This window comes from Periplaneta americana, chromosome 9 (assembly GCF_040183065.1).
Source record: "Periplaneta americana isolate PAMFEO1 chromosome 9, P.americana_PAMFEO1_priV1, whole genome shotgun sequence".
Classification (NCBI taxonomy): Eukaryota; Metazoa; Arthropoda; class Insecta; order Blattodea; family Blattidae; genus Periplaneta; species Periplaneta americana.
The window spans coordinates 9930852-9958295 of record NC_091125.1 but is presented as its reverse complement, the minus strand read 5'-3'; the positions used below and the strand labels follow the sequence as shown (position 1 = coordinate 9958295).

General features: G+C 35.1%; 1 protein-coding gene across 2 annotated transcripts in view; it reads right to left on the bottom strand.

The window, feature by feature from the left end:
- The window catches only part of LOC138705772 (neuroguidin), a 74075-nt gene that overhangs the window by 36039 nt on the left and 10592 nt on the right, over window positions 1-27444 (bottom strand). For both annotated transcript variants that reach the window (XM_069834405.1, XM_069834406.1), the window contains exons 3-4: window positions 23903-24017; window positions 11735-12007 (exon numbers count right to left, since the gene is read on the bottom strand). In XM_069834405.1, coding sequence (XP_069690506.1) covers window positions 11735-12007; window positions 23903-24017 — 388 coding nt within the window. The remainder of the gene's footprint in view (window positions 1-11734; window positions 12008-23902; window positions 24018-27444) is intronic.

The following is a 27444-nucleotide window of genomic DNA, read 5'->3' as shown; positions in this document are numbered from 1 at the left end:
AGGGAATATTACTCGTTACTTTATAATTTTTAGTATTACAATACAATATATAAAAAAAAGTTATTGGAAATGAATCAAATAATATTATGCCAGTGTTAAAACAAAGTTGAAGTATACAGAATATGAAAAATTAAAAAAAAAAAAGAATTCATTTTAATAAAGCTGTCAAATAAGTTGAATTATAATGAATAAATAATATAATTTTAGTTTTGTTTCCGTCTTAACTTATTTTAATGTTAACCCAGAAGTATGTTTGTTAACACATTTTAATATTTCACTTGTGAACGTTTTCGCCCATTTTGGGCATCTTCAGACCATAAAGATATCTGTACATAATTGCATAATACATATTGAAATTCTACAAACAATTAATGGAAGTTTATAAATACATTAGAAACATTTTCTAAAAAGGTACACTAAAAATACAGCAACAAAAGGTTGTTGTATGATAAATATGCATATTTAATATCATATTATAATCATTCATGACAGCTAGAGATCACGAACAAGTTAATGGATCAATAAACTGTATAATGACTCAAAGGTGAATAATTGTTTAACAATAAGACTCTTAGGTTAAATCTGCATATTTTAACAGAAATTCACATGAAAATATTACATATCAAAATTCAAAATCATCAAAAACTCAAAAAAGGTCAGAAAGGTGTAAGGGGTCCTAGTTGACTGTTAACTTACGTGACGCTGTGATAATCTATTAAACAAAAATGTTGTAAATATGCAATATTGTGAAGGTTGCAATATTAAATAGAGTCAAATTGTTACAAGTATTTATCGTTATGATGGATAATATCAAGTTGTTATTGTCAATCTCATATTGTTGTAGAAGTTCATTGTTCTAATTTTTGCCCAATTTCACTTCTTAAAATAGCCCTTCTCCTGTTTACTTTGTGCAACACAAAGCAGTACCGGTAGTGCAAAACATCTTATGAAATCTATTGACTGGTACATTTACACCAGGAAATGTTCTTATTCTGTAACTTATACGATCTATACTTAGCAATTAACAATACGTGCTGTTCCTTTTTTTTACCGAAGAATGGAATGCAGCCCTTCGATCTTGGTGCACTCCTCAATGCATAAAGTACTTACTTGAGTAATTATCTGTGTAGAGTAATGATGTGTTGTTGTCCCCCTCCCTACTTGTTACAAATATACGTAACACTTGAGAGGTCTTGGGCCTTGTTTCACAAAAGCTAATAGTCTTTTAATACAAGTGTCTGACTTATCTTGTCTAGTTTTACTGGATATTATTAAATTAATATTAACGAAGTTTGGTGAAATTGGCCAACAATTAGAAATATTAAAACGCATAGTAATGAAATCATTTTATATTCAAACACATATTACTGAAATTATTTTATTTACTTTTTCATCGTTTGAAGTTTGAAAACAAATATAGGCCTATAAGTATTTTTATATTTTGCAATAATTCATATTTTTATTTCACACTTCGCTTAGGTACCACTGGTAGGGCTCATGTACCACCAGTGGTACGTGTACCATAGGGTGAGAACCGCTGCATTACACTATTAACTTGTTGCTTGTAGCTTTGTAACTTTCATGAATCAGGCCCCTGAATGCAGTACTACGGAAACTGACCATTTCCCTAGTAATTCGTCCTGGACTTCTCGATTGTTATGTTGGTAATTATAACTAGCGGGAAGGAGGCTATAAAATGTGTTATACACCTTCACTCCTTGAATGCAGCATTCAATGTGGATCCTCACACTAGCAATATTATAGTTGAATCCTCACACTAGCAATATTATAAGTGTCATCAACTTCATCATGTGTTAATGACCTTCATTCATAAAGGGTGGCATTACCAAAATTGTATTGCTCTCCTCCAATACAATTTTTATTCCGGGGAAACCTTTATCTTCTATAATTTGATCTCCTGGTTCTATCAGTTTCAAAATTCCACAGTCATTTGTGATAAAACTATCACTGGCTCTACCTCCATAACATTTGGAAATTAATGTTACCATATCACAAAGTGCAATTCCATTAAGAACCTTTGCACTATATGGAAACTTATAATTAGAGCACTCTATGCACGCTGACTGATTTCAGGAGGTTGTTCTGTTTTAACTTCAGTGCAGACAGTAATAGCTCTACAGTTCGGATAATTATCCTTAAAAACAGTAGGCAATATTGCATTAATAGTATCTTTGCTGGGCCAGAAAACAAACTTTTTAGTTGTCTGTGCAAGTATAGGTAAAACAGATTGGATCATTATAGAAATAGTACTACGGTGAACATAGAAAATTACAGAAAGGGCAACAAATGGCAAGGCTAACATAAAAGTCTATTTTATTTACTAGTTTTGCGTTGAGTAGTGTCTAACAGTAAGTTAAAAAATAAATTAAAAATGTCTGTGTTAACACCAGTCAGGACATTTAATTGTGATTCATTAGAAACTGAACTATAACCACAAACCTCTATTTCTTCATATGGGGAGTCAGGCCCAGACAGTTTACTAGCATACTTAGGATCAGCATATAATGTGTATAAAGTTTATATACATGGTTGTGTGCTGACATGGTTTCTATATAACTGTTTTTCTTGTAAATTCAATACATGACCACTCTATGCAAGTAAACGACTTTTCTTCTTATTTTATATGACAGTAATCGGCCACAGAACACAATATGACAATATTAATTTCAGCTGAATTAAGATCACAGACAAGTTACAGTAAATGACGAACATTTTTCCTTTATTATTCACTACAGCTAAGATGTAAGTTACATCAAGTCGACAACATCCAGTTGGTGATGCCCGCTCGCTATACTGTAGATAGTACAATTAATTCATACTGAAAAATAACAAATAGCACTGTAACCTGTATAGTCGACTCTAGCAGCCTGCAGTGTCTATGCGAAAGTGGGAGAGAGGAGACAGCAACAGCACTCTGCTTCCTGGTAACCATGACAACAGCAGTTCACTCAATAAGATAGCTGGTTAGCAGAGTGTTTAAACTTAACAGGAACACGCGAGGGGAGCCGAATTTGGAGATGTCCTACCCACCACTGACAACTGTACTGCTGTACTGCTTATAGTCACGGCTGCTTTCGGCTGTATTGGGAAGATCTCTCTCTTTCTCTCTTCTTGGTTTTAGAAAATTGAGTCACGTGTTGTTCGTTTTCTCTCCCTGCATAAAAGTTTCATTTTATGTTGGTAGATTTTTCTCTTGTTTGCGGGTGTTCCTGTTATTTTTCCTTTTATGTTACGAGATATATTTATTTATACAGTATATTAAACATATTGAAAGTTTAGAAACAAATGCAGATTTGTCTCTAGCTTCTTCTAGTAGCAGTTGTTCAGTATGTTGTGACCTAATTGATTGGTTTGTGAAGAAAGAGGATCATCGAGTAAATTTGCTTCAAAATTAAGCTATGTAATAGTGATGAGCAAGCCCCAGATTCTTAGGTTCGAACCAATTTTGTTGCTATCTCGTTACTCACGAAATGTTGCTTTTCTTATTCGTTTTATGTAGAAACGAGTAACATTCTTAAATTTAATATGACCTAAAAAAGCCTAATTCGTAGGTTAGGACTTAAAATGTCCTAAAGACACTTAATTCATATTAGAAGCACTACTTAAATGAGTGGTTTGCAGGCGTAATAATTTAATAAAGATACAGTGTTATGAACATAATAGACTATTAATATATTGTATTAATATTAGTAAATAGTTCCATAAAACATTTCATCATCATCATGTAAATCAGCAGGCCACTTTTTAGATTTATGTTAGGCCTATAATTAGATATTTGAATGTAACTCTAAGAGTGTTGTTTATCCCCCCCCCCCCCAAATAAAATCATATATATTCCTGAACATAAGATTTAAAATCCTAAAGAAATCCTAAAACATAGATTGAAAAACCTAATTTTAATTTCTTAAAACCTATAAATTCTGTGCTTGGTAATGAGGTACGTTACAGGCCTTATATTTTAATACATGCAATGCAAACTCTCATCAGTCGCGTCTTGGCCTTCTCAACTCTCAAACCTCACTGTCCATCACTGGAACATTCATCAGTCTCCTTGTTTTCAAGTATACTGGCATAAGAGAGAACCAGCTCTAAAACAATTCCTAATTCATGGTCTGAAAAATTCGGGGTTCGTTTTTGTTCTCCTTATTCATTTTATCTTTCTCTTTTTCCACTCCTTATTCATTTTATATTTCTCTGGTGTTATAAACAAATGAATCCAACAAAGCAGTCTAACAAAATCAAAGCACGCAACAATTGAATATGATCTGTTTTTATCTTTGCTCTCCTATGGATGCTTTCCTTTATAAAAATGGCATGTGATCTCTGAGCTAACTACGGTGAAGAGGACGGCCAAAAGTACGGGTTTCTGTGACCGATGATCATTGTTGGTACACTGCAATCGTATTTTGACTGCAGCTTTCTATTTATTGTGTTCCCGTGACCCCTGATCATTAAGTTTTTTGACCAAGATTGGTGCACTCGACCATCAGTGTAAAAAAAACGAAAAATGTATATCCGAAATAAATTAACATGGAAAGTATACTAATTTTGGCGGAACTTCAGAAAAAAACGAATGTGTAAAAAACGCATGTGCAAAAGAAGTTTTACTGTAGCAGCAGCAGCGGCGGCGGCAGCAGTAGCAGTGGTAGTGGTAGTGGTAGTGGTAGCGGTAGTGGCGGCAGCAGCAGCAGTAGTAGTAGTAATAATAATAATAATAATAATTACAACAACAACAATTGGACATATTCTGTCCAGTAACTACTTCTTAATAATAATAATAATAATAATAATAATAATAATAATAATAATAATAATAATAATAATATTTATTTATTTATCCTGGCCAAGTTAAGGCCATTAGGCCTTCTCTTCCACTTAGCCAGAAACAAAAGAAGCTGATAAATTTGATAGACTAATATTTAAAGAACACTAATAAAAAATGCATATAGTCATACAAGCACAAGTTGAGTAAAATAATGCAAACATACTAAATAATAATTACAAAATAATATAAGGCTAGAAGTTACATTCAATGAATATGCAAGCAGTAAGTGAACCAATATTACAAATTACAAGAATAACACATTCAAATGTAGATTATAACTATACAACACTGAGGAAAATTACATATACACACAAAGGAGAATTAAACATGAATACTGGTCACGTGTTTAAACAATTTACTTTTAAATTTCAATATAGTTCGACAGTTCCTGAGGGAGTTGGGTAGGGAGTTCCAGAAAAGAATTGCTGATACTGTGAAAGAGGAAGAATAGTGAGTTGTTTTATGGCAAGGCATAGATAATAAAGGGTCATTTTTAGAATGAGTACCCAGGCTGTAATAAGAGGACAAGAAATTAAAATCCACTGAGAGATAGTTAGGTGAAGAAATACTGATGATGCGATATAGGAAAATTAGTGAATGGATATATCTTCAGTCCTGTAATCTTACCTATTGGAGCATTTCAAGGAAAGGTGTAATGTGGTTGTATTTGCGGGTGTTGCAAATGAAACATATGCAGGCATTATGAACGCGCTGCAATCTTTGGGCTGAGTTAGAATTTAAATCTGTTAGTAGAATGTCGCAATAGTCAAAATGTGGCAGCACCAATGTTTGTATGAGAATCCTTTTAATTGAAAGGGTAGAAAATTTTTCAAGCAATGTAATGAATGAAGGATGGAGAAGACAGTCTTGCATGTGTGTGTGTGACTTGGACATTCCACTTGAGGCCCTCGTCCATGTACACACCTAAATATTTAACAGAGGCCTGAATGGGATTATAGTTTCATTTAATTTTACAGAATGTATAATAGCAGATTTTGAAATGAATAAGAGTCATTGTTGCCCAATTAGAATTGCCTGCGAATTATTTGGATTTAAAGTTAAGTCGAATTTTGTAGACCATGCAGATATTGAGTTCAAGTCACTGTTCTATTGGTCTATTGTGTCATTTAAAGTTTCAGGTCGCATATGCGCTTATATATCATCAGCATATAGCATGTATTTACTGTGTTTTGGTATCAGATATGTCATTTATGTAGACTGCAAATAGAAGAGGCTCCAAATTGGATTCCTGGGGCCTTTACTGCCTGCCATGTTGAATATTGGTTATTAAAAATTACACATTGCTGGTGTCATAAAGATAGGAGGAGAACCAGTTAACCGCAATGTCAGAGAGATGCAGGGCTCTGAGTTAATGGACGAGCAAATCTATGTTGACGGAACCGAATGCATTCGTAAAGTCTAGAAGTGTCATCACAGTTACCTTAATATTATCCATTGCTTCACGAATGTCTTCAGTTACTTTGACAATGGCAGTAGCAGTACTGTGCTCTGCACGGAAGCCAGATTGATAAGGATCCAGAAGATTGTTCTCGTTCAGATAATCAGAAAGTTGCTTGTGAAGGATTCGTTCCAGTATCTTCGACAGGGTAGGTAAAATGCAGAGAGAACAGATACTGATGGAGTTTTGACTTTAGGAAGGATATGTTCACAGGCTTTTTTCCAAATATTGGGAAAAGTTGCAGTCATAACAGACTTACTTACTGGCTTTTAAGGAACCCGGAGGTTCATTGCCGCCCTCACATAAGCCCGCCATTGGTCCCTATCCTGAGCAAGATTAATCCAGTCTCTACCATCATATCCCACCTCCCTCAAATCCATTTTAATATTATCTTCCCATCTACGTCTCGGCCTCCCCAAAAGTCTTTTGCCCTCCGGCCTCCCAACTAACACTCTATATGCATTTCTGGATTCGCCCATGTGTGCTACATGTCCTGCCCATCTCAAACGTCTGGATTTTATGTTCCTAATTATGTCAGGTGAAGTAAACAAAGTGTGCAGCTCTGTGTTGTGTAACTTTCTCCATTCTCCTGTAACTTCAACCCTCTTAGCCCTAAATATTTTCCTAAGAACCTTATTCTCAAACACCCTTAATCTTGTTCCTCTCTCAAAGAGAGAGTCCAAGTTTCACAACCATACAGAACAACCGGTAATATAACTGTTTTATAAATTCTAACTTTCAGATTTTTTGACAGAAGACTAGATGACAAAAGCTTCTCAACCGAATAACAGGCATTTCCCATATTTATTCTGTGTTTAATTTCCTCCCGAGTGTCATTTATGTTTGTTACTGTTGCTCCAAGATATTTGAATTTTTCCACCTCTTCCAAAGATAAATCTCCAATGCAGTCATAATAAAGGCATTAAAAATGTATATTAGTGTAGGTAATATTCTTCTTACTTCTCATTCCCCAAATTTGCAAATGCAAAAGAATCTTTTAATTAAAAAAATCTACCGCAGATAATAAGGTAATTAAAATTAGTGCTGAAATCTCCTACTGTTCCAATGCGTGACATTTCTTTCATAAACTAAATGTCATAACAGCAAACTGCTATGTAAAATTCACATTCTAATATTTACACAGAATGAAGAGTATCTGAAGTATGCATTTGCATTGAAATAAAAATGTTTACGAAACAATACTATTATTTCTTTATACTTACAACGAGAAAGCACAAAATTGAAGTTATGAAAACAAAGGAAATAAAAAATCACTCTGAAAACTAGACATCAGATTTATATGTAATAAAAGCTAAGAATAGCACAAAAGATACCTGGAACAGATAATGGTATCTGCTGGAAAGGTTTTTAGGCCTGATTCACGAAACTCCAAAATCTAGTAACAGATAACTGAGTCACATTAACTGAATAAATAGATCAAATAAACTGAGTAATGACATATAAGTGGGGGTAAGACCATTAATAAAATACTGTCAGTAATTTGTTTTGATACTGTTAATGGTCTTATTCGCCACTTACACATCAGTGCACTGTTTATTCAATGCATTTTCTAGTCCATGTGACTCTATTCTCTATTGTTACATTTCGGAATCTTGAAACAGGACTTAAAAACTTTCCCAACATATACCACATCCGCTGTAGTATACTCGATGACATTCTTAGCTTTCAGTGTATTAGGTTGATGCATAAATTCGTAGAGCTTTTTATTAAATGAAAATTATTTATATTACATAAATAAAATACATAAACTAATCAATAACACAGTATATTCTCCTGCACTGATTATGACTCATCACCAGTGTTCTAGCAGCTTTTTGATTCTATGCCTGCAGAAATCCATTGGTTTGGAGTCGAAGAAATCACCAACCCAATTTTGAAGAGGAGCTTCATTATTAAAGGAGATTCCCTACAGATTGTTGGATAGGGGGAAAAAGATGAAAATCTGATGGAGTAAGATTAAGAGCTCTTGAATAACAGCTTTTGCAATGTTAGAAGTATGCTGCAAAATCATTTCATTCAATCTTCCCCAGTCATTTTTCTCGAATTGTGATCTCAAGCAAACATTCTGATGGGGACAGATAAAAAAAAAATATATTTTTTTTCTTTCACCATGTTAATAATGTCAAAAGAAGTGCTTATACAAATTTTGGCCACTCGACCACAATTACGAGGCCGTCCAGAAAGTGAATCTTCCGGGCTGTTAACAGAAAAAAATCACAATTGCATGGAAAGATTTATTGAAATAGATACAGAAATTGTTGCGTTATTTGTCAACATATCCCCCACAGGAACTGAGATATTTGTCATACCATGGGATCAATTTTTGTATTCCTGTGTCATAAAAGTCAGCCGCCTGGGATCGGAACCAGTGTGTGGCTCCGTCTGCACCTCTCTGTCGATCCCATGATATGACTAATGTCTCAATTCTGGTGGGGAATATGTTGAAAAATAGCTCAACAATTGCTGTATCTATTCCAATAAATTTGTTCAATGAAATTGTTTTCTTTCTGTTAATGGCCCCTGGCGAACTTATTTTTTTTTACAGCCCTTGTAATTGTGGTCGAGTGGCCAAAATTTGTATAAGCACTTCTTTTGACATTATTAACATGGTGAAATAAAAAAAATAAACAAATAACTTTTTTATCTGCCCCCATCAGAATGTTTGCTTGTCAGCTGTCAATAAATCAATGATGGTTATTCCTCAGAAGCAATTCATAGTAGATGATGATGTGTTTGTCCCAATATTAGTTTAAGTGGATGGTCACCAGCCATGAACAGGAAGTTGTTGCTTTTTGTTAGGGCTTAGCCATTCCTTTCTGTTTTGATGTTTTGATGTTTTTCATCACCAGTAACAATCTGGGACAAAAACGATCCATGTTTTAGACAAGTTTAACAAAGATGAGTAAGCAATGGTAATATGCTGATTTTTGTTGTTTTCACTTAAAATGTATGGTACCCCATACACCCAATTTTTTAACTCTGCCCATGGAATGAAAATGTACAATAGTTGATTGATCACAGTTTTATTCATTGTAATGACCAATTCCCGAGATAATTGGCGTGAATCATAATGAATTTAAAGTGTTTAAATGATCTCCATTAATCGGACGTTCTTTATAAATGTGGAGAATCATTCACGTCAAAATGGTCCTATCTGAAACAAGAAAACCATTTTCGTGTCGCACTTTCCCCAATGGCAATCTCTTCATAAATAGCACAATTGGCTCTAGTACCCTCTGATACCTTGATTCCTCAATTAAAATCAAAAGGATATGTCGGAAATATTCGTTTTTTTTTTTCTACTTGACATTCCATTTTCTTTAGCCCATAAGAGAAACTTTCTTACAAATAGAACAATTCAAGATGTATTCAGTAACACAATATTATGACACTAATAAGAAATGAGAAATACCAAACAAATTTCTTACAAAGGCTCTACTTACTTACTTACTGGCTTTTAAGGAACCCGGAGGTTCATTGCCGCCCTCACATAAGCCCGCCATTGTTCCCTATCCTGAGCAAGATTAATCCATTCCCTATCATCATATCCCACCTCCCTCAAATCCATTTTAATATTATCTTCCCACCTACGTCTCGGCCTCCCCAAAGGTCTTTTTCCCTCCGACCTCCCAACTAACACTCCATATGCATTTCTGGATTCACCCATACGTGCTACATGTCCTGCCCATCTCAAACGTCTGGATTTTATGTTCCTAATTATGTCAGGTGAAGAATACAATGCGTGCAGTTCTGTGTTGTGTAACTTTCTCCATTCTCCTGTAACTTCATCCCTCTTAGCCCCAAATATTTTCCTAAGAACCTTATTCTCAATCACCCTTAATCTCTGTTCCTCTCTCAAAGTGAGAGTCCAAGTTTCACAACCATACAGAACAACTGGTAATATAACCGTTTTATAAATTCTAACTTTCAGATTTTTTGACAGAAGACTAGATGACAAAAGCTTCTCAACCGAATAATAACACGCATTTCCCATATTTATTCTGCGTTTAATTTCCTCCCGAGTGTCATTTAGATTTGTTACTGTTGCTCCAAGATATTTGAATTTTTCCACCTCTTCGAAAGATAAATCTCCAATTTTTATAGTTCCATTTCGTACAATATTCTGGTCACGAGACATAATCATATACTTTGTCTTTTCGGGATTTACTTCCAACCCTATCGCTTTACTTGCTTCAACTAGAATTTCCGCGTTTTCCCTAATTGTTTGTGGATTTTCTCCTAGCATATTCACGTCATCCGCATAGACAAGAAGCTGATGTAACCCATTCAACTCCAAACCCTGTCTATTATCCTGAACTTTCCTAATGGCATATTCTAGAGTGAAGTTAAAAAGTAAAGGTGATAGTGCATCTCCCTGTTTTAGCCCGCAGTGAATTGGAAAAGCATCAGATAGAAACTGGCCTATACGGACTCTGCTGTAAGTTTCACTAAGACACATTTTAATTAATCGAACTAGTTTCTTGGGAATACCAAATTCAATAAGAATATTGTGACAGCCACGTGAGAAGGAAGTGCAAGGTTGGCCGGCGCGGAGGTTGCGCGCGCATCTGCTTCCTGTGGCATGTGCTGTGGCTTAGGGAGGAGAGAAGACAGGGGAGAGAGCGACCACAGCAGAAAGGAGAGAAAACCAGATTATTCGAGAGTGGAATCTTTCGCGAACTCTCCAGAAACTATAGTTTGATTATAAAAGAGAAGTCGCAAGTGAACGTCAGTCAGCCCGTTAGTAAGCCAGTCTTGTGTAGCAGTGAAGCCAGCTTCGAGACAAGAGCGCGACTTGAGTTGTGTCCGTAATTGTGGAGCCTGAAGCCCGGAGTTCGAGTGCAGTGGACTGCAGTTGGGGGACCTGAGTTCGAAGTTCAGCAGATCGTCTCTGAAGGTCTGGGGTTCGAGATTCTGTGAACGCGAATGACTGAGCTAGAAGAACTAGCCAAGACAAACGAGCTGTGAACTGAGAACTGACAGTTCTGTGTTGTAAATAGTGCTTTGTAAATATTAGTTAAGATTAACAGTTCATTGTTGTTCGTAATAGTCCAAGTAAATTGTCATTGTCGTTTGTGGAGTGCAATAACAAACGCTGTGTTGCTGTGCGGAGAGCAAATCCCATTGTTGACGGGAGTGAAATTAAATTGTAGAGAGTGAAGAGTTATTGTTGAGATAATAAAATTACACTGTTGTTCAGTATAAAAATTTACAATATTATATAAAACTTCTCTCTTAACCGAGTCATACGCCTTTTTGAAATCTATGAATAACTGATGTACTGTACCCTTATACTCCCATTTATGGCTCTACTGCCATGCAAAACAAAATCGCTAAGAACTTATGCATCACCCTGTTATATAAATCAGCTTTATAGTCACAACATAATATTTGCACATGTCACTCACCATAATGGACAGCTGCAAGTTTCGGTGGAACATATACACCCATCTTTAGCTTGTCTTGTTTATCACTAGTCTTATCTTCCCCTTCAGATTCACTTTCCTCTGACTCCTCTAGCTTACTCATCATATTTGCTGGGTTTGCACGGAAGTGTGTTGGATCAGACTCTCCAGTAGAGCCTGTAGCTGCAGTCTTTACTAGTTTGTCAATTTGATATTTTAATTTATGGTCAATTGGACGCATTTTCTCCAATACTGTGCGTATTTCAACAAGGCGATCTGCAACATACCACAAAATAAAACATAGATACTTCTCTTCCCAGAAAACAAGACACATTTCTGATTCTTATACAGACTCAGAAACAAAATTTGGGCCGACTTTTGAACATCCTTACAATGCATGGTTCAGAACATTCCCTCTCAGTATAACACTGGACCCTGACCATCGATTGTCAGGAGACCAACATGCTGCACAGAGGAGAGGGTTTCTGTCTCATTGTAATAGCACAAGCTGTTACATTGACAGTCATGCAAAAGAGTATGGGTTTGCATCATACTGGCGGCAGATTTTTTCTTTACATGAATTTTTGTTAAGACATTTGCGACCGGAGTTTCATTTTGTTTTCATATGTGGAATAATTATTTCCCATCTCTTGTGGGATTTTATTTGGCTTGACCCTGCAGAGAATAAAAAAAGAAAAATCAACTGAAAAATCCAATTTGTCTTCCAAATAAAAAAAAAATTATAACGAAAAAAAAAAATTAACAAAATTAGTGAACTACTTCTGTAACTGCCCCGACGAGCTGGCACAAATAGCCCCAATCCTGGACGAGGTCTTACCAGGCATTGAGAACTTGACACCACAGCTCGTTCTGATTCTGAGGGTACTCACTTTCCAACAACTCGAGCCTCCTCTCCTTCAACTTCTCCCAGACATTCTCTATTACGTTCAACTCTGGCAACTTTGGCGGCCAGGCAACCACTTCAATCTCAGGTGTTCCCAAGAACCAAGCTTGAACAGCTTGCAGTGAAAAGTTATCCTGCTGAAATAATAATGTTCCTTGGGGATAATATTCCCGGATGGATGGGAGGAACACATTCTCTGAAATATGTGTATACTGCACTGAATTTAAGAGGCCATAAATCATCTGTAACAAGGGATGCTTTCGGACCTTCCAACGAAAATCGCAATGAAACTTTCTGAGCTAAACAAGCATGAGGCATGAGCATGGTGTGAAGTGTGGCATTTCGCAATCATTTGCTACCCCTAAAACAAAGCGTATAAAAGTAGGGTTCGCAAATGTAATGTTTGTAGTCATAAGTTATGAAACATGCTATACCCGAGAGACATAATGTTATTTTGTGATAATGCGCATGCCTGGTAGGTCTCCTGCCTTGTGTAAGCCGTAAGTGGCTAGGTAATATGATTCAGGGCATGGGCCTGTTGTGTGTTAAAGAATACTGTAGGTGAAATACGTGAATACTATTGTGTGTTTATCAAAATGAGTTGTAACCCTCATGCTGTGGTACAGATACTGGTGAATGAGGTCACACAGAATTACCCAGCGGACAACACGCATCCAACATACATCGATAGGCGAATTGCACGGGAGTAGTTTATCATCCTGGAGAAATATGTCAGTGGTGGCATGGACATGTCGGAAGGACAGACATTGTGGTGTGATAGTGATGGAACATCAGACACTTCATCTGAAGATAACAATGTGCTCGGTAGTCCAGTTCATAACATGGCAACCAGTTCTTATGAACCATCACCTCCCAAATTCAAACGGAAAAGTATCCCCGAGCAGTTCTCTAAAATAACAATGCAAAGGATTTATAACAGTGTTGCAGCAAATGCCCGAAAATTCAAGACATCACTGGCAAATAGTAAAGGCTCTTGAGAGAGGTGGTATGATAGAAAACAAACATGCTCGCATTCGAGAGCATATGTACACCAAATTCTGGAATGCACGTAATGTTGGAAACACATTTCACTACTGCCATTTAAAGACTTGGGCGAAAGAAGCAGCTATTTTCATGGGAATTCCCAGATTTAAAGCCTGCAATTATTTCCTCCACCAATTCAAATGCCGCTACAAAATAACATCATGCAAGATTACAAGATTCATTACTAGGTGGGATGTTACTCTTGATACTGACTTGAGGACCAGAGCATTGGAGTTTGTGCAAGAAGTTACGGACTATGTTTCTGCTAATGCAATCGATGCCGACATGGTGTTGAATACGGATCAAAGTCGATTTGAGTATGAAATTACCTCAAATAGGACACTATCAATGACCGGGGAAAAGACAACTGAACCAACTGTTGAAAGCGTTGCATCTACTACTCACTCCTACACCATTCAGGTCCTTATTTCCATGTCAGGACGCCTTGCAAAGAAATTGTACATCTGTTTTCAGGAAGCGGGTGGTAAATTTGGCAAACATGTTTCCAAAACATTACAACGTAACCAACCTCCAAATATAGAATATGATTGCAGCACCAGTGGTAAGATGTCAACAGCTCTCGTACTGTCCAGGATGTGTAAAGTATTACAACTGGAACTAAAGGGAGCATCGCTTCTGCTGCTGGATTCATGATTTGGTCAAACGGACACAGGTTTGTCAGCCAGAGCCTTCGGAAACAGGGATTTAAATTTACACAAAAAAAACATACCACCTAAAACCACAAAGTACTGTCCGCCTCTAAACGCCTACTTCTTTCACCAGTGCAAACTATTTGCGTGAAGCATTGAAGAGAATATATGTCATGATGAGGGGAATGCCGTCAAGCTGCATGATAGGATATTCATTTTCAAGTTTCATTCCTTGATATGCAATCCGTTGAGTGCACCATAGTACTAGCCTATGCTTCGCTATGCGTGGAAGGCGTCTAGATACGTGTCACAGGATATGCCACTTCCTTTCCGTAATGTGTTGGACATAAATTTTGCTGGTCTTAACATATGCAGCATTCCTGACTGTGATTGCAGTTCTGCCATTATTTGCTCGTGGTGTGAGATTCAACTTTGTTTGCAGCACTGCCTTCTTACACCACATTACCATGCAGTAGAATGAGGTACGTATATGACAGTTTACAAATTTATCTGTTGTACATAATCTCGTCATTTACATGTATCATATTTCACAGGTAGATGATGTTAGGCACTCTATGACTACAAACATTACAGTTGCGAAATCTACTTTTATATGCCTTGTTTTAGGAGTAGCAAATGATTGCAATTAGTTTGGCCTCATGCTTGTTCAGCCCAGAAAGTTTCGTGTCGATTTTCGTCGGAAGGTCCGAAAGCATCCCTTGTAAGATGCATATATCCAGCCCCAGCATGACACGCTAATGCATCCCAACCTGCCAAGTCGGTTTACATATTACCTATGGCCGGGCTTCTGATAGACTCCAACAGGTCTGCTGTAATCAGCAGATGGCAGTTTCGTCAGAGAAAGTGACTTTCGTCCAATCGAAACAGTCATCTAGGCTAGTTACAAAGGCAAGGCAGTCTATAGCTTGTTTCTCAGTCATTTTTTCTTTAGTCACTGCCCGATAGTGTCTAATACAATAATCTGGTTTCAGACAGTTAATAACTGATCGTAAATTGCCCAGAAAGTGAGACAATGCCTTCAGTTGACGAGAAGAGCAGAAGGGGTCCTCAGAACACGACCTGCCGAAGACTTCGTCCAGTTGAAATACATGGACATCCAGAATCAGGACATCTACCAACCTCCCAATGATTCCGATAATAATGACCCACCTTTTGCCATAGAACTGTAACTCCCAGTCTACGAACTACCAGTCTCTGAAGCTGAAAAGCCATTTTGGATCACAGCAAAAGTCTCTGTTCTCTCCGGTTCACCATTGTTAAGTGGATGTGGCTTCACCACTTGGATCGACGCAACGACTATTAATGTTTATACAAGTCAACCCAGTATTATTTTAATAATTTTATAGTAAGATATACTTTCACAACTAATGAACTAATGAAAGAAGCACGGAAATAATCTGAAAGTAAGGTCAAATTAATGACGAAAAGCTTTTCGGTAAACGAACGTGAGTACCGGTAGTATAATGATAAACTGAAGTATGACACTTCTACTCAATTGTTCCAATAGTTCTGTGCTATCTGCTCGCAGACCAGAAGGTTAAAGATTCGAATCCTGGTGCGGAAGATTTTTTTTTTCATTATGCAGGTAATATTTCGTTTACCATCATTATATTTCACTGCAAGATTTGCAAATATCCATCTACTATTAGGAGTAAACTACTTTTCTTTGCATCTTTTAAAATGCCTTGTGACAACAATCAAAGTAAAATGATTTTCAATAGCTGCCAAAGTGATCGCATGTGTACCACCGCCTTGAAGCATTGAGCATGTGCAGTACGTTATAACTGGAACTTTGAAAATTCAGGTGGCTCAAATTGTTTCTAGGTCTGTACACATCTCAGAAGCTGATATTTGTCCTTTGTCATATAGGCCCTATAGAAAAGGGAGTAGGTGACATGCTCATCTCATGCTGAATCTGTAAGACTGTTCTTACAAATATCGTTCTTTTTTCTGTTAACTTGGCATTCATTAGAAACAACTTTTTTTTCCAATCTGCATTATATTCAGAAATATAAAAGTCATGAATAAGTATATAGATCCTCAGAAGTATAGGTTATTAAAAACGTTAGTCCATTTTTTGTTTAATGGTAAATCTATCTTTCTTTATTCATTAAAAGAAAAGTGTCTATATAAAAATTCAATTTCAAGTTGCGTTAATTATAATTAATGTCATTAATGTTTCTGTATTTCCTTTTCAAACAACATAAAATATGCAGTCATAAGTTAAAAGCAACATTATTATTGCATATAAAATGTGCCTTTACTAATACGTTTGTAAGGGAATAGAAGAGAGCTGGAGTGATACTGATGTGGAGGACAATAAGAATAAAAGATGATTATAACGATGAGGAGAAATATTCACTACAAGTAACAACTTGACCACAATTTTTCATTCATAGATACAACTTCCACTCCACATTAGGGCTTATGTCCATTTTATTAGCTGTCTAATATCTGTAAGTAATGAAATGTCTCAATTTTTTCCAGCTAAACTAACATAGTCAATGGAATTGTGTTTGAGGAAATTTTCTCTGGATATACAGTAGGTCTATATGCACTTTCTGTTAGAAAAGATGAAAGTACATAAAAAGTATATTCCAGCATTTGAAAACTGCAACACAAGGTATAAACTCGGATTTACATCTAAAACTCATCGCAGTGGAATTCAAAATTAGTGCAATAAATGCCGTTAAAGTTTCGTTCAGAAATAGTATAGTAAAGGGATGTCTATTTCTTTTTCGTTAAAACATTTGATATCTTGGACTTTGAGAACCTTTCCTAAATGATGTCATTCACATTGGCTTTTATTACCTTCTGACCCTTCCTCCTGTTTCATTGGAAGATGTAGAAGATAATTTAGACCAAATAGCAGACAGTTTTCACGATGATGTCCAAAATCTTTTTGCATACATTGAGACAATATATGCAAGAGGCCGTCACCTGTATTTAAGAATAGTTAAGTTACGAAATTAAATTGCATTCGGTAAAACAGCAAGAAGAAATAGAACATTAATAATAATAGGCAAATCTTTTGACCAAGAAAAGAATATACTTAACATGGAATAATAAAATTGGTTTTATTATTATTATAATTATTATGATTATTATTATTATTATTATTATTATTATTATTATTATTATTAAATCACTAAATCAATGGGCACTGATGGTATTCCAAATTTTATTATAAAAGGGTGTTCTGAAATTCTTATACCTTTATTAGTTCACATATTTAACTTAAGCTTGAAAACTGGAGTACTTCCATCACAGTGGAAACAAGCAGCAGTTATTCCTGTCTTTAAAAATGGCAAAAGGAATGTAGTTGGTAACTACAGACCTATCTCTATTTTAAATAATTTCTCAAAAATTTTTGAAACTATAATTCACAAACATATTTCTTTTCTTGTAATCTACTACAACCAACTTAGTCTCTTATTTGAATCAGACTGTACCAGTTGTTGAATCCCAGGGCCAAACTGACACAATATATTTTGATTTCAGTAAGGTGTTTGGTGTAGTTCCACATTCTATTCTTTTGTCTAAATTAGATAATATAGGACTATCGGTAAGCTATGTAAGCTGATTTGAAAATTATTTACACGATACACATCTAGTGTACGAATTTCGAATAATCTCTCTGATCAGGACCTCCTATATTACTGGACCTGACACTGGCATCCAAGATGGCGGCCAGAAGAGGGCTTTCGTAGATTGCAATGAGTTAAAAAATACGGCATCGATAAGCTTATTTTAACAAAATTCTCAATGAAACAATAAATAATAAGGTTCCGGATAAACTCCAGAACATGGATTGCACCCTTTCCCTCTTACTTCAAAATTCCAACCTTGTGCACACAAAATAAATTAAAGTTCCTTACCTACATAAATGAACATAGTACATTCAGTAACATAAAAATATGCCTACATAGGCTATACACCAATAATAAAAGAAAACAAGTGATTTAAAGCTTCAATATATTATTATATTAGGCCTAGGCCTATATGTTTTTATATATGAATACTGGCAATTGCCCAATTAACTCTTGTAAAATTCAGATTTGTGAGGAAATAGAAGGCGGTAATACAATACTGAATAGCTGATACTTCAGGATTTAGGAAATCTTACCTGGATTATACAAATAGATTTCATTAGCAACTGGAAATTATATAAGTTAATATGGAGCCCTGTCTTCCTAGTCACTAAACTTTGTCACTGTATTCACTGAGATTGGTTGAAAATAAAACTAGCTATTCACTACGTACAGTTTAACACTGTGCCCACTGATGTTGATTTAGAATGAAATGGCACTAGGTATTCACTGTAGTTTCTCACTGTATCCACTGGTGTTGATTCATAATGAAATGACACTATTCACTGTAGGCCTAGTTTCTCACTGTATCCACTGGTATTGATTCATAATGAAATGACCTATTCACTGATGTTGATTCAGAATGAAATGACACTATTCACTGTAGTTTCTCACTATATCCACTGATGTTGATTCAGAATGAAATGACACTATTCACTGTAGTTTCTCACTGTATCCACTGGTGTTAATTCACTGTAGTTTCTCACTATATCCACTGATGTTGATTCACAATGAAATGACACTATTCACTATAGCTTATCGCTGTAACATCCACTTATACATAGGCCTACACAAGGGATTAGATAGGCTGTACAACTAAAAATGATGAAGAATTCACAGCTTGGAGAGCACAGCACTGTAATTTCCCACTGTATCCACTAATGTTGATTCAGAATGAAATGACACTATTCACTGTAACTTATCACTGTAATATCCACTTATACATACACAAGGGATTAGATAGGCTGTACAACTAAAAACGATGAAGAATTCACAGCTTGGAGAGCACAGCAGCCTGTTTTTGAACTTGAAACAGTTTCGGTGGGTTTTATTTTTGTCTTTCAATGCCTGCTTTTCATTTTGGACCATGCAGTAATTATTAATAGATATATTGGCCAATACCTTGCTGCACTTCACTGCTAGTTTTCTTACCACTGAGTTGTTTGTTGGGGTAAAATGTTCACGATGAATGCTTCTTGTCCACTTATCCCTTAAATCTTTATCTTTTAGAAACAAAAATACATGTACAAACGGACTTTCTTTATTGTAATTCGATTTGCAACCTGGGACACTACATGTGCGAGACATTTTAAGATTAACAACATAACAACACTTTCAAGCTTTATTCTCTACGAAAACAATTTACATTAATTATGTCACAATTCTATTAATATATAGTACTAACTTATAAACCCTTCAACGATTACACTAGAGGCAAATGATACAAGAAACACAATAAACATTCACATGAAGTACGTATACTTTCACAGTTGCGTTAACCACTCTATTGTCCACCATGTTTGTTTACTTCCACTTACAGTGTCAGGTCCAGTAATAATAGGAGGTCCTGCTCTGATCCATTTAATATTATTTGTGGTGTGCCCCAGGTCTCAACTTTAGGACCTCTTCTATTTTTGATCTTCATTGACGACATTTGCAAAAGAATAAGTTCTGCTATCTATTATTCGCTGATGAACTTAAAATTTTTCGAAAAATCAATAGTGTTGCTGACTGTCAATTTCTGAATGACATTAATTCAATTACCAATTGGTCAGTTGATAACAGGATGATGATTAATGAATCCAAAACTTACGTAATATCATTTTCAAGGAAAACTTCTACACTAAAATATAATTATCATCTAAAAAATGTATTAATTAACAGAAAAGATTGTATTAGAGACCTCAGTGTATTAAGGGGAGAGGATGGTATTTTTTAAAACTTTTTTCCTATTTGGTGTAAAATGTTAATTTTTGTATGTAGAGAGCTCGTAGCTGTAGGAACTCAACCAAATATAAATATTTTGAAAAAAAATTATTTGGGGGCCCAAATTTGAAAAAAAATATATCCAATGCAGGATTGTACTAAAACCGATATATCTAAACCATTTTTAAAGATAGATTCAAACTTTCTTTGCAATGTATTTGCAAAAGCATGTTTTACAAACTCTCTGTCACAGAATTTTGATATTAGTCCCTACGTTTGTAAAATAAACAATTAAAATTTAATAACAATTTTCTGATTTCCTTTCCTGCAAAAAAATGGACGTATTTTTAAAATGAAATCAATTAACAAATTTCTGTTACAGAGAAACGTTTCCTAATAGTCTAAAAAATGTGTGTTCTAAATTTCATGCATGTATCTTTAATAGTTCAGAAATTATATCCATTTTTATCTGGCAATGTAGCAAAAAAATTTAAGTTACTGAACACTGATAAAAGTGGGCATGTGATTTAAAAATCCATAGCACAGGAAGTTTAAAAATGACGTCTCAACATCCGATAAGGGCACAAATACCCACAAAATGTTATGCAATGCATTCCACACATATCAAAGAGTATTTTATAGAAAAAAAAAAATGTTTAATTTAATTTACCGAAAACAACAATAAAAGTGGGCGAGTGACTTAAAAATCCATAGCACAGGAAGTTTAAAATGACATCCGATAAGGGCACAAATACCCACAAAATGTTATGCTATGCATTCTACACATATCACAGAGTATGTTAAAGAAAATTTTTTTTTTTTTTAAATTTACACATTTTTCACCAAAAAATACCATCCTCTCCCCTTAACTGACAATAAATTATACACAACCACATTGATTATATTTATAACCATGCAATAAGAATGTTAGCAATAATTCGGTCAATTACTTATTCTTTTTCAACACCTGACTCTCTTTTAATACTATACTATATATTAGTGAGATCGAAACTCGAATATGCATATGTAGTTCGGAAGTCTATTACTAGTTCTGATTCAGCAAAACTGGAAAATATTCAAAGGAAATTTATTTCATTACAGTACTTAACAAAAGTTTAAGACCATGAGCAAATTTCATATAATTATTTTCTGGTCCTATATTTTTGTTTCTATTTCCCTCATGAATATTTTGTCAATTATTTGGACTGTGAGATATCTATCGACGCAAAGAAAGTAAAATTATGACATTTAGTTTTCGAGTTATGATTTTAATGAAATATTTTGTTACTGTAAAAAATGTTACATTTATAATTACGGAATAATTTATTCATGCTAAACCAACATGTTTATTGTAGTGATGATTTTTTTCAAGCAATTTGAGAAGTGTGAGAACACATTGGGTCCAGAAAGAAAAATTTAAAAAATTTTATTTTCGTTTTATAATTTTTTGCATATTTTTCCAAAATAAGGAAAATAATAGTAGAAATAACGTTAAGTAAAGGCATTCATAGCTTCACTGTGGAATAAGCTAACGTAACTGGACCTACGCCAATCGAAAGTAAGAAATCACGTACTTTCGATTGGCGTAGGTCCGGTTACGTTAGCTTATTCCACAGTGAAGCTATGAATGCCTTTACTTAACGTTATTTCTACTATTATTTTCCTTATTTTGGAAAAATATGCAAAAAATTATAAAACGAAAACAAAATTTTTTTAATTTTTCTTTCTGGTGCCAATGTGTTCTCACACTTCTCAAATTGATTGAAAAAAATTATCACTACAATAAACATGTTGGTTTAGCATGAATAAATTATTCCGTAATTATAAATGTAGCATTTTTTACAGTAACAAAATATTTCATTAAAATCATAACTCGAAAACTAAATGTCATAATTTTACTTTCTTTGCGTCGATAGATGTCTCACAGTCCAAATAATTGACAAAATATTCATGAGGGAAATAGAAACAAAAATATAGGACCAGGAAATAATTATATGAAATTTGCTCATGGTCTTAAACTTTTGTTAAGTACTGTATGTTCGTACAGATTCCTGTCTAATAACTCTGGGTATAACTATGATAAAAAATGCGAGCACTTTAAATGTCGAAGCCTGAATGCCAGACGTCATGATCTCGATTACTTATTCCTATGTAAGGTCCTTAAAGGTGACATTGTCAATCTTTCTTAAACAGTGTCAGCCTTCGTATTCCTATGAAGGACATGAGATATCACAAACTCTTCTATATTAGAAATTCTAAATCTTCCTCGCCGGTCTCCAGATGTATTAAACATGCTAACTTACATGAAGGCGATTTCGATCCATTCAATGTATAGAAGTATAAGAATATGGCAATGTCTTTGCTAATAGTATTTGCATAATCCTTATACACAAATTGGTAGTAAGAATCAACTCCTTTCCCTAAAATTTTATAGTATTAATTCTTATAAATTAATTATTGAAATCTATGTTCTTCATTTTGTTGTTAACTCAAGTATTTAATTTGTACCATAATTGTTCATTTTAATGTATTAATTGTATCACTGTGCTGGACTTTTATTGGCCAATGGCTGTTGTCCAGCACATAAATATCAATAAATAAATTATCATTATTATTATTATTATTATTATTATTATTATTATTATTATTATTATTATTATTATTATTTACTATGACCATGATATCATATGGACCCAAAATCCTTGTGGATGAACCATATAGGTGAATGAAAAGAAGTGGAGAAATATATCTTACTTACAATAGAGGAAAGATTAGTGTAGACGAAAAATATAAGTAAACGAAAAGGTAATGGACTGAACTCTTGTGGACGACACATCTGGGAACCATGAATATATGTTTTATTCATTTAATAAAGAGAATGAATGGTAGCAGTGTCACAAAATTTCCATTTCGTTTATTCGTTAACTCTGTATTGAAGGACTGATGTAATGTTGTATAAAATAACTGGTTTTTTAAATGTATTTTATTTTCCATATATGAACATGTTTAGTGTGGTAATACTGTTATTTTCAAAATAATAAGAGTAATGGATAAGATTATTTACATAAATGTGTTATATTATGCATAAAGTAAAGGAATGCTGTATTGTAATTCATTATTTGTAGAAAGAATGATTAATGTTATACAAACAAATCTTTTGACATAGTAATAGGTCAATCAACTGTGAAGGCCTAACCGCTTTGGGCTTGTTGGGTTAGAGTTCATTGTCTCGAGCACGAACTCTGCAGGGGGAGATATTAAGGACTGTGGGCAGGCATGGTGGGCTTAGTGCTGTTCAGGTAGTCAGCTGAAAGCCTGCTGTTCACCTGAGCACATCCCTAGTAGAAATGTGTGAGGCACTTTATCTTTCCCTTCTTATTTAGTGTTTTTTTAATCGAGGCAATCCCAGGAATAACAACTTAATGTATGTTATGTTGTTTTTCCGTTTCCAGCATATATTGAATCCTTAATAACACATCTCCCTCCTGACAAAATATTATTTCATTCCAACAAACACAGCACTATCTATGGGTAGAAACATTTGAATGTTGTTCTGCCCAAAGCTGTTGCTACAGATCTAAAATGTTTGATGCTCTGTATCTCAAAATCTAGATTTTATAATTGAGTACTTGTTCCAAAGAACATCTCAATTAATGTAGTTCTATTACTATTATACAAACATTTTAACATATTAGAACTCTATTAAAACTAACCAAAAACTTTTACAAAGCAAAAGAACATTAAAATTGTAACATACCAATGGCTGGATCTCCTTCAATCATTTTACCAGAACATTTACGCAATACAACGTAAGTCAGGTTGATGAGGTAGCTCAGAAGCATATGATATTTCATTTCTAAGAAACTTAAACCCTGCAAATAAAAATAAAGAATAAGAATGTGTTGTACTTGAAACATAGATTTCAGACATATACATTTATGTGATTAAAAACCATAATATAAAACAGTATATTCACACTTGCAATTCTTACAGTTTTTACAGTTATCTTAAATTACTCTATGAAAAAAATAATTGATGGTTACCAGAGCTGTGAACCAGAAAGAGAATCATTCTCAACAATGTTTCTACCCTTTTCTAGCAAAAGTCTTTGTACATCTAATTGTTATGACATTCATTACCAAGAGTTCAGAACAGAATAATGGTGGTGCTGGACATAGAATTTTGCATTTATTCAAGAACAGAGGAATATTATACATATAACAGATCTACACTGACCGGCAAAAAAAACCGATCACTTGAAAAAAATACTAAAAGTCAAGTTTAAGTGTAAATTATGAAGTGATCTCAGAAATAACATAACTGTTATCGTACTAAATTTAAAAAATACACTTTTATGAACTTTTGGCATGTAAATTCACGCCTTTCACACCAATTAATTTTCGGTTTATCGCCTAACAACGAAAGAGTGTGTTTCTGTGCTGAACATGTGGGGTAGGTCATCATAAACAATTGAAGAGGTTTTATTGCTTTATTGCTTCCTTTCCTTTCTGAAAATCAATAACTGTCGAAAATGGTTTGTTTGCCATTTCGTCAGTAAGTTTAGTTCAGACAATGCCTCTGTCACCCCAAGACGTTGCCAGAGCTGTCGCTCTCATTGATAACGGACGCAGCCTCCGTTACGCCACTGCTACCATAGGCGCACCATACACCACAGTGCAAGAGGCTGTGAAACGATTCCGGGAAACACAGAGTTACTCCAGAAGACCTGGATCTGGCAGAAAAAGGAAGATTTCAGCCCGAGATGACCAATTTCTCGTCAGCCAGGTTCTAAGAAACTGCCATACCACAGCAGTTGAAGCTCGGAATCGACTACAACATGTGCGGGATGTTAATGTGAGCGAGAGGACTGTTCGATGATGCCTTGGAGAACAAAATCTTCTATCACGACGATCTGCTACGGGACCAGATCTGACCAGACAGCACCGAGCCAACCGTCTTCAGTTCGCTCGTCAACATGCCCAATGGACTATGCAGCAGTGGAGCAGTGTGCTGTTCTCTGATGAGTCCAGGTTCTCCCTGAAATCCCCAGATGGTAGAGAAAGAGTCTGGAGACGATCTGGAGAGTGGTATGTAGAGTGCACATTGTCTGCAAGGACGCCATTCGGTGGAGGTTCTGTGATGGTGTGGGACGGCATCTCCATGGAGGCCCGAAAGGGAATTGGTGATTATCGAGAATGGTAGTCTCAACGCTCACCGCTACATCAACGAGATTCTCGTCGATCACGTCGTGCCCTTTGGTCCATTTATTGGAGATGATTTCATATTCATGCATGACAATGCTCGTCCACATGCAGCGCGCTGCATATCACAGTATCTTGATGCACTGGAGATTGTTCATCTCAACTGGCCAGCTCGGAGTCCCGACCTAAACCCTATAGAACATCTCTGGGATAGGTTGGGTAGATGTATCCGAGATCGTAATCCTGTTCTGGAGACCTTAGGTGATCTGCGGGAGGCACCCCAAGAGGAATGGGACAATATCGACCAGAGAGACATCATAACCTTAATCAAAACCATGCCTGAGAGAATGGCAGCTGTAATTAGGGCCAGAGGGGGACACACCAGATACTGAGTGTTTGTTTCAGTTATTGTTAGTGTGAATTTAAGTTTTGTGCATCAACATCATTCTCAGTGACGTTTAGTGGACAAATATTCAGCTGAAAGTTAAGTAAACAATTTTACAAAATTTGAACAAAAGTGTAGATTTATGAACATATGACGATCATTGACTCAAAATTGGTGTGAAAAGTGTGAATTTACGTGTCACAAGTTCATAAAAGTATAATCTTTAGATTGAGTACGATTACAGTTATGTTATTTCTGGACTTACTTCATAATTTACATTTAAACTTGACTTTTTCAAGTGATCGGTTTTTTTTTTTGCCGAAGCTGGTATTCTTCTTGTTCTTTGCTGGGAAGGAATTCCTGTACAGATGTATTTTGAGAAATGTTTAACATAAGAAACAAATGTGTTTACTACGAATAACTATACCAGTGTTGTGATTATAAAAATAAGAGCAATAATAATGTATAATTATATCCAAAGAAAGAACTGTAGCCATTCCTTTCTAGAAATATTTTTGCATGCAAATTCATAATCGTTTAGTGGACAGTTTCAATTCTTTCCTTAATGCTTGGAATTAGTGGGGTTTAAAAAGGATGCGTCAGCTACTATGGCTATTTGCTCCCTTATCTAAAATCCTTCACAAAACAGAAATACAAAACAAGAATCTGATTGCTTAAAAGAACTAAAAAGCGTTGTCACGGTTAAAACGAGGTTCACATTAATGCTTGGATTCTGGATAAATTCTCAAATTGAGCTATTGCACGTGTGTGATAAATACTCAAGTACTGGTACTTCTGTGCTAAATACCAAGGCCACTCTGAAAGGTCTGGAAATGAGGGCTATAAAAGCAAGTACATTAAATCTTACAATTACATGTCACAACATTCTCTGCATACAGTGTCATATTTGTTCAAACATTATGAAACTTTGATCACCAGGCTTTTTGGGCATGGTGTAAAGACTTTTCATATTATGCACACACAGCTTCAGGGGATTCGAAGCAGTGACCATAATTGTTTTCCTTCACTTTAGGAAAAAAAGAAAGATGTTACACAAAATCAAATCTGTATAGTAGAGAGGACACTGCAGAGTCTTGACTCGTAATTCCTCTAAGAACTTGCCATCTATGCACTGTGAGCATATGCATTGTCGTAGTCAGGGTTGGTAAGGTAATTTATTTGTTATGCTTATTATGTAATATACACATAATTTACTAGGAATCTACGTGGAATAGAAAACCAGACGTTAAAAATTGATTTCCTAATGTATATTAATAATATAAAAACTAATTTAATTATATTACACTTTGAACATTAATTTTTGTCTTGAATCTCTTCAAGGGTGTGAACTGCTCCTGTGAAGTACGGTTTACTCTAGATAGTGTAATATAGCACTGTTCTATTCCTACTACATTAGCATATTTTAGGCTACTCTAAATGTGTAAAGTGGCCTAGCTCTCTGTCATGTGGGTCATGCCTTGCATTATCAGTTAGTGGGTGTGAAAGCATGACATCATGAATGAAATGGAAGCACTATGTATAGTCCACTGCCACATTATATGACAAGACTAAGAATCTATGAGTTGAAACAATACCAGAGACTAAGGGCCGTATTCATAAACGAGACTTTGGATGAAGACTTCCCAAAGTCTACTTTCGTAGTAAAGTTTAACTTTGTTGAAAGTCCTATTCATAGAAAATACTTCTGAGACT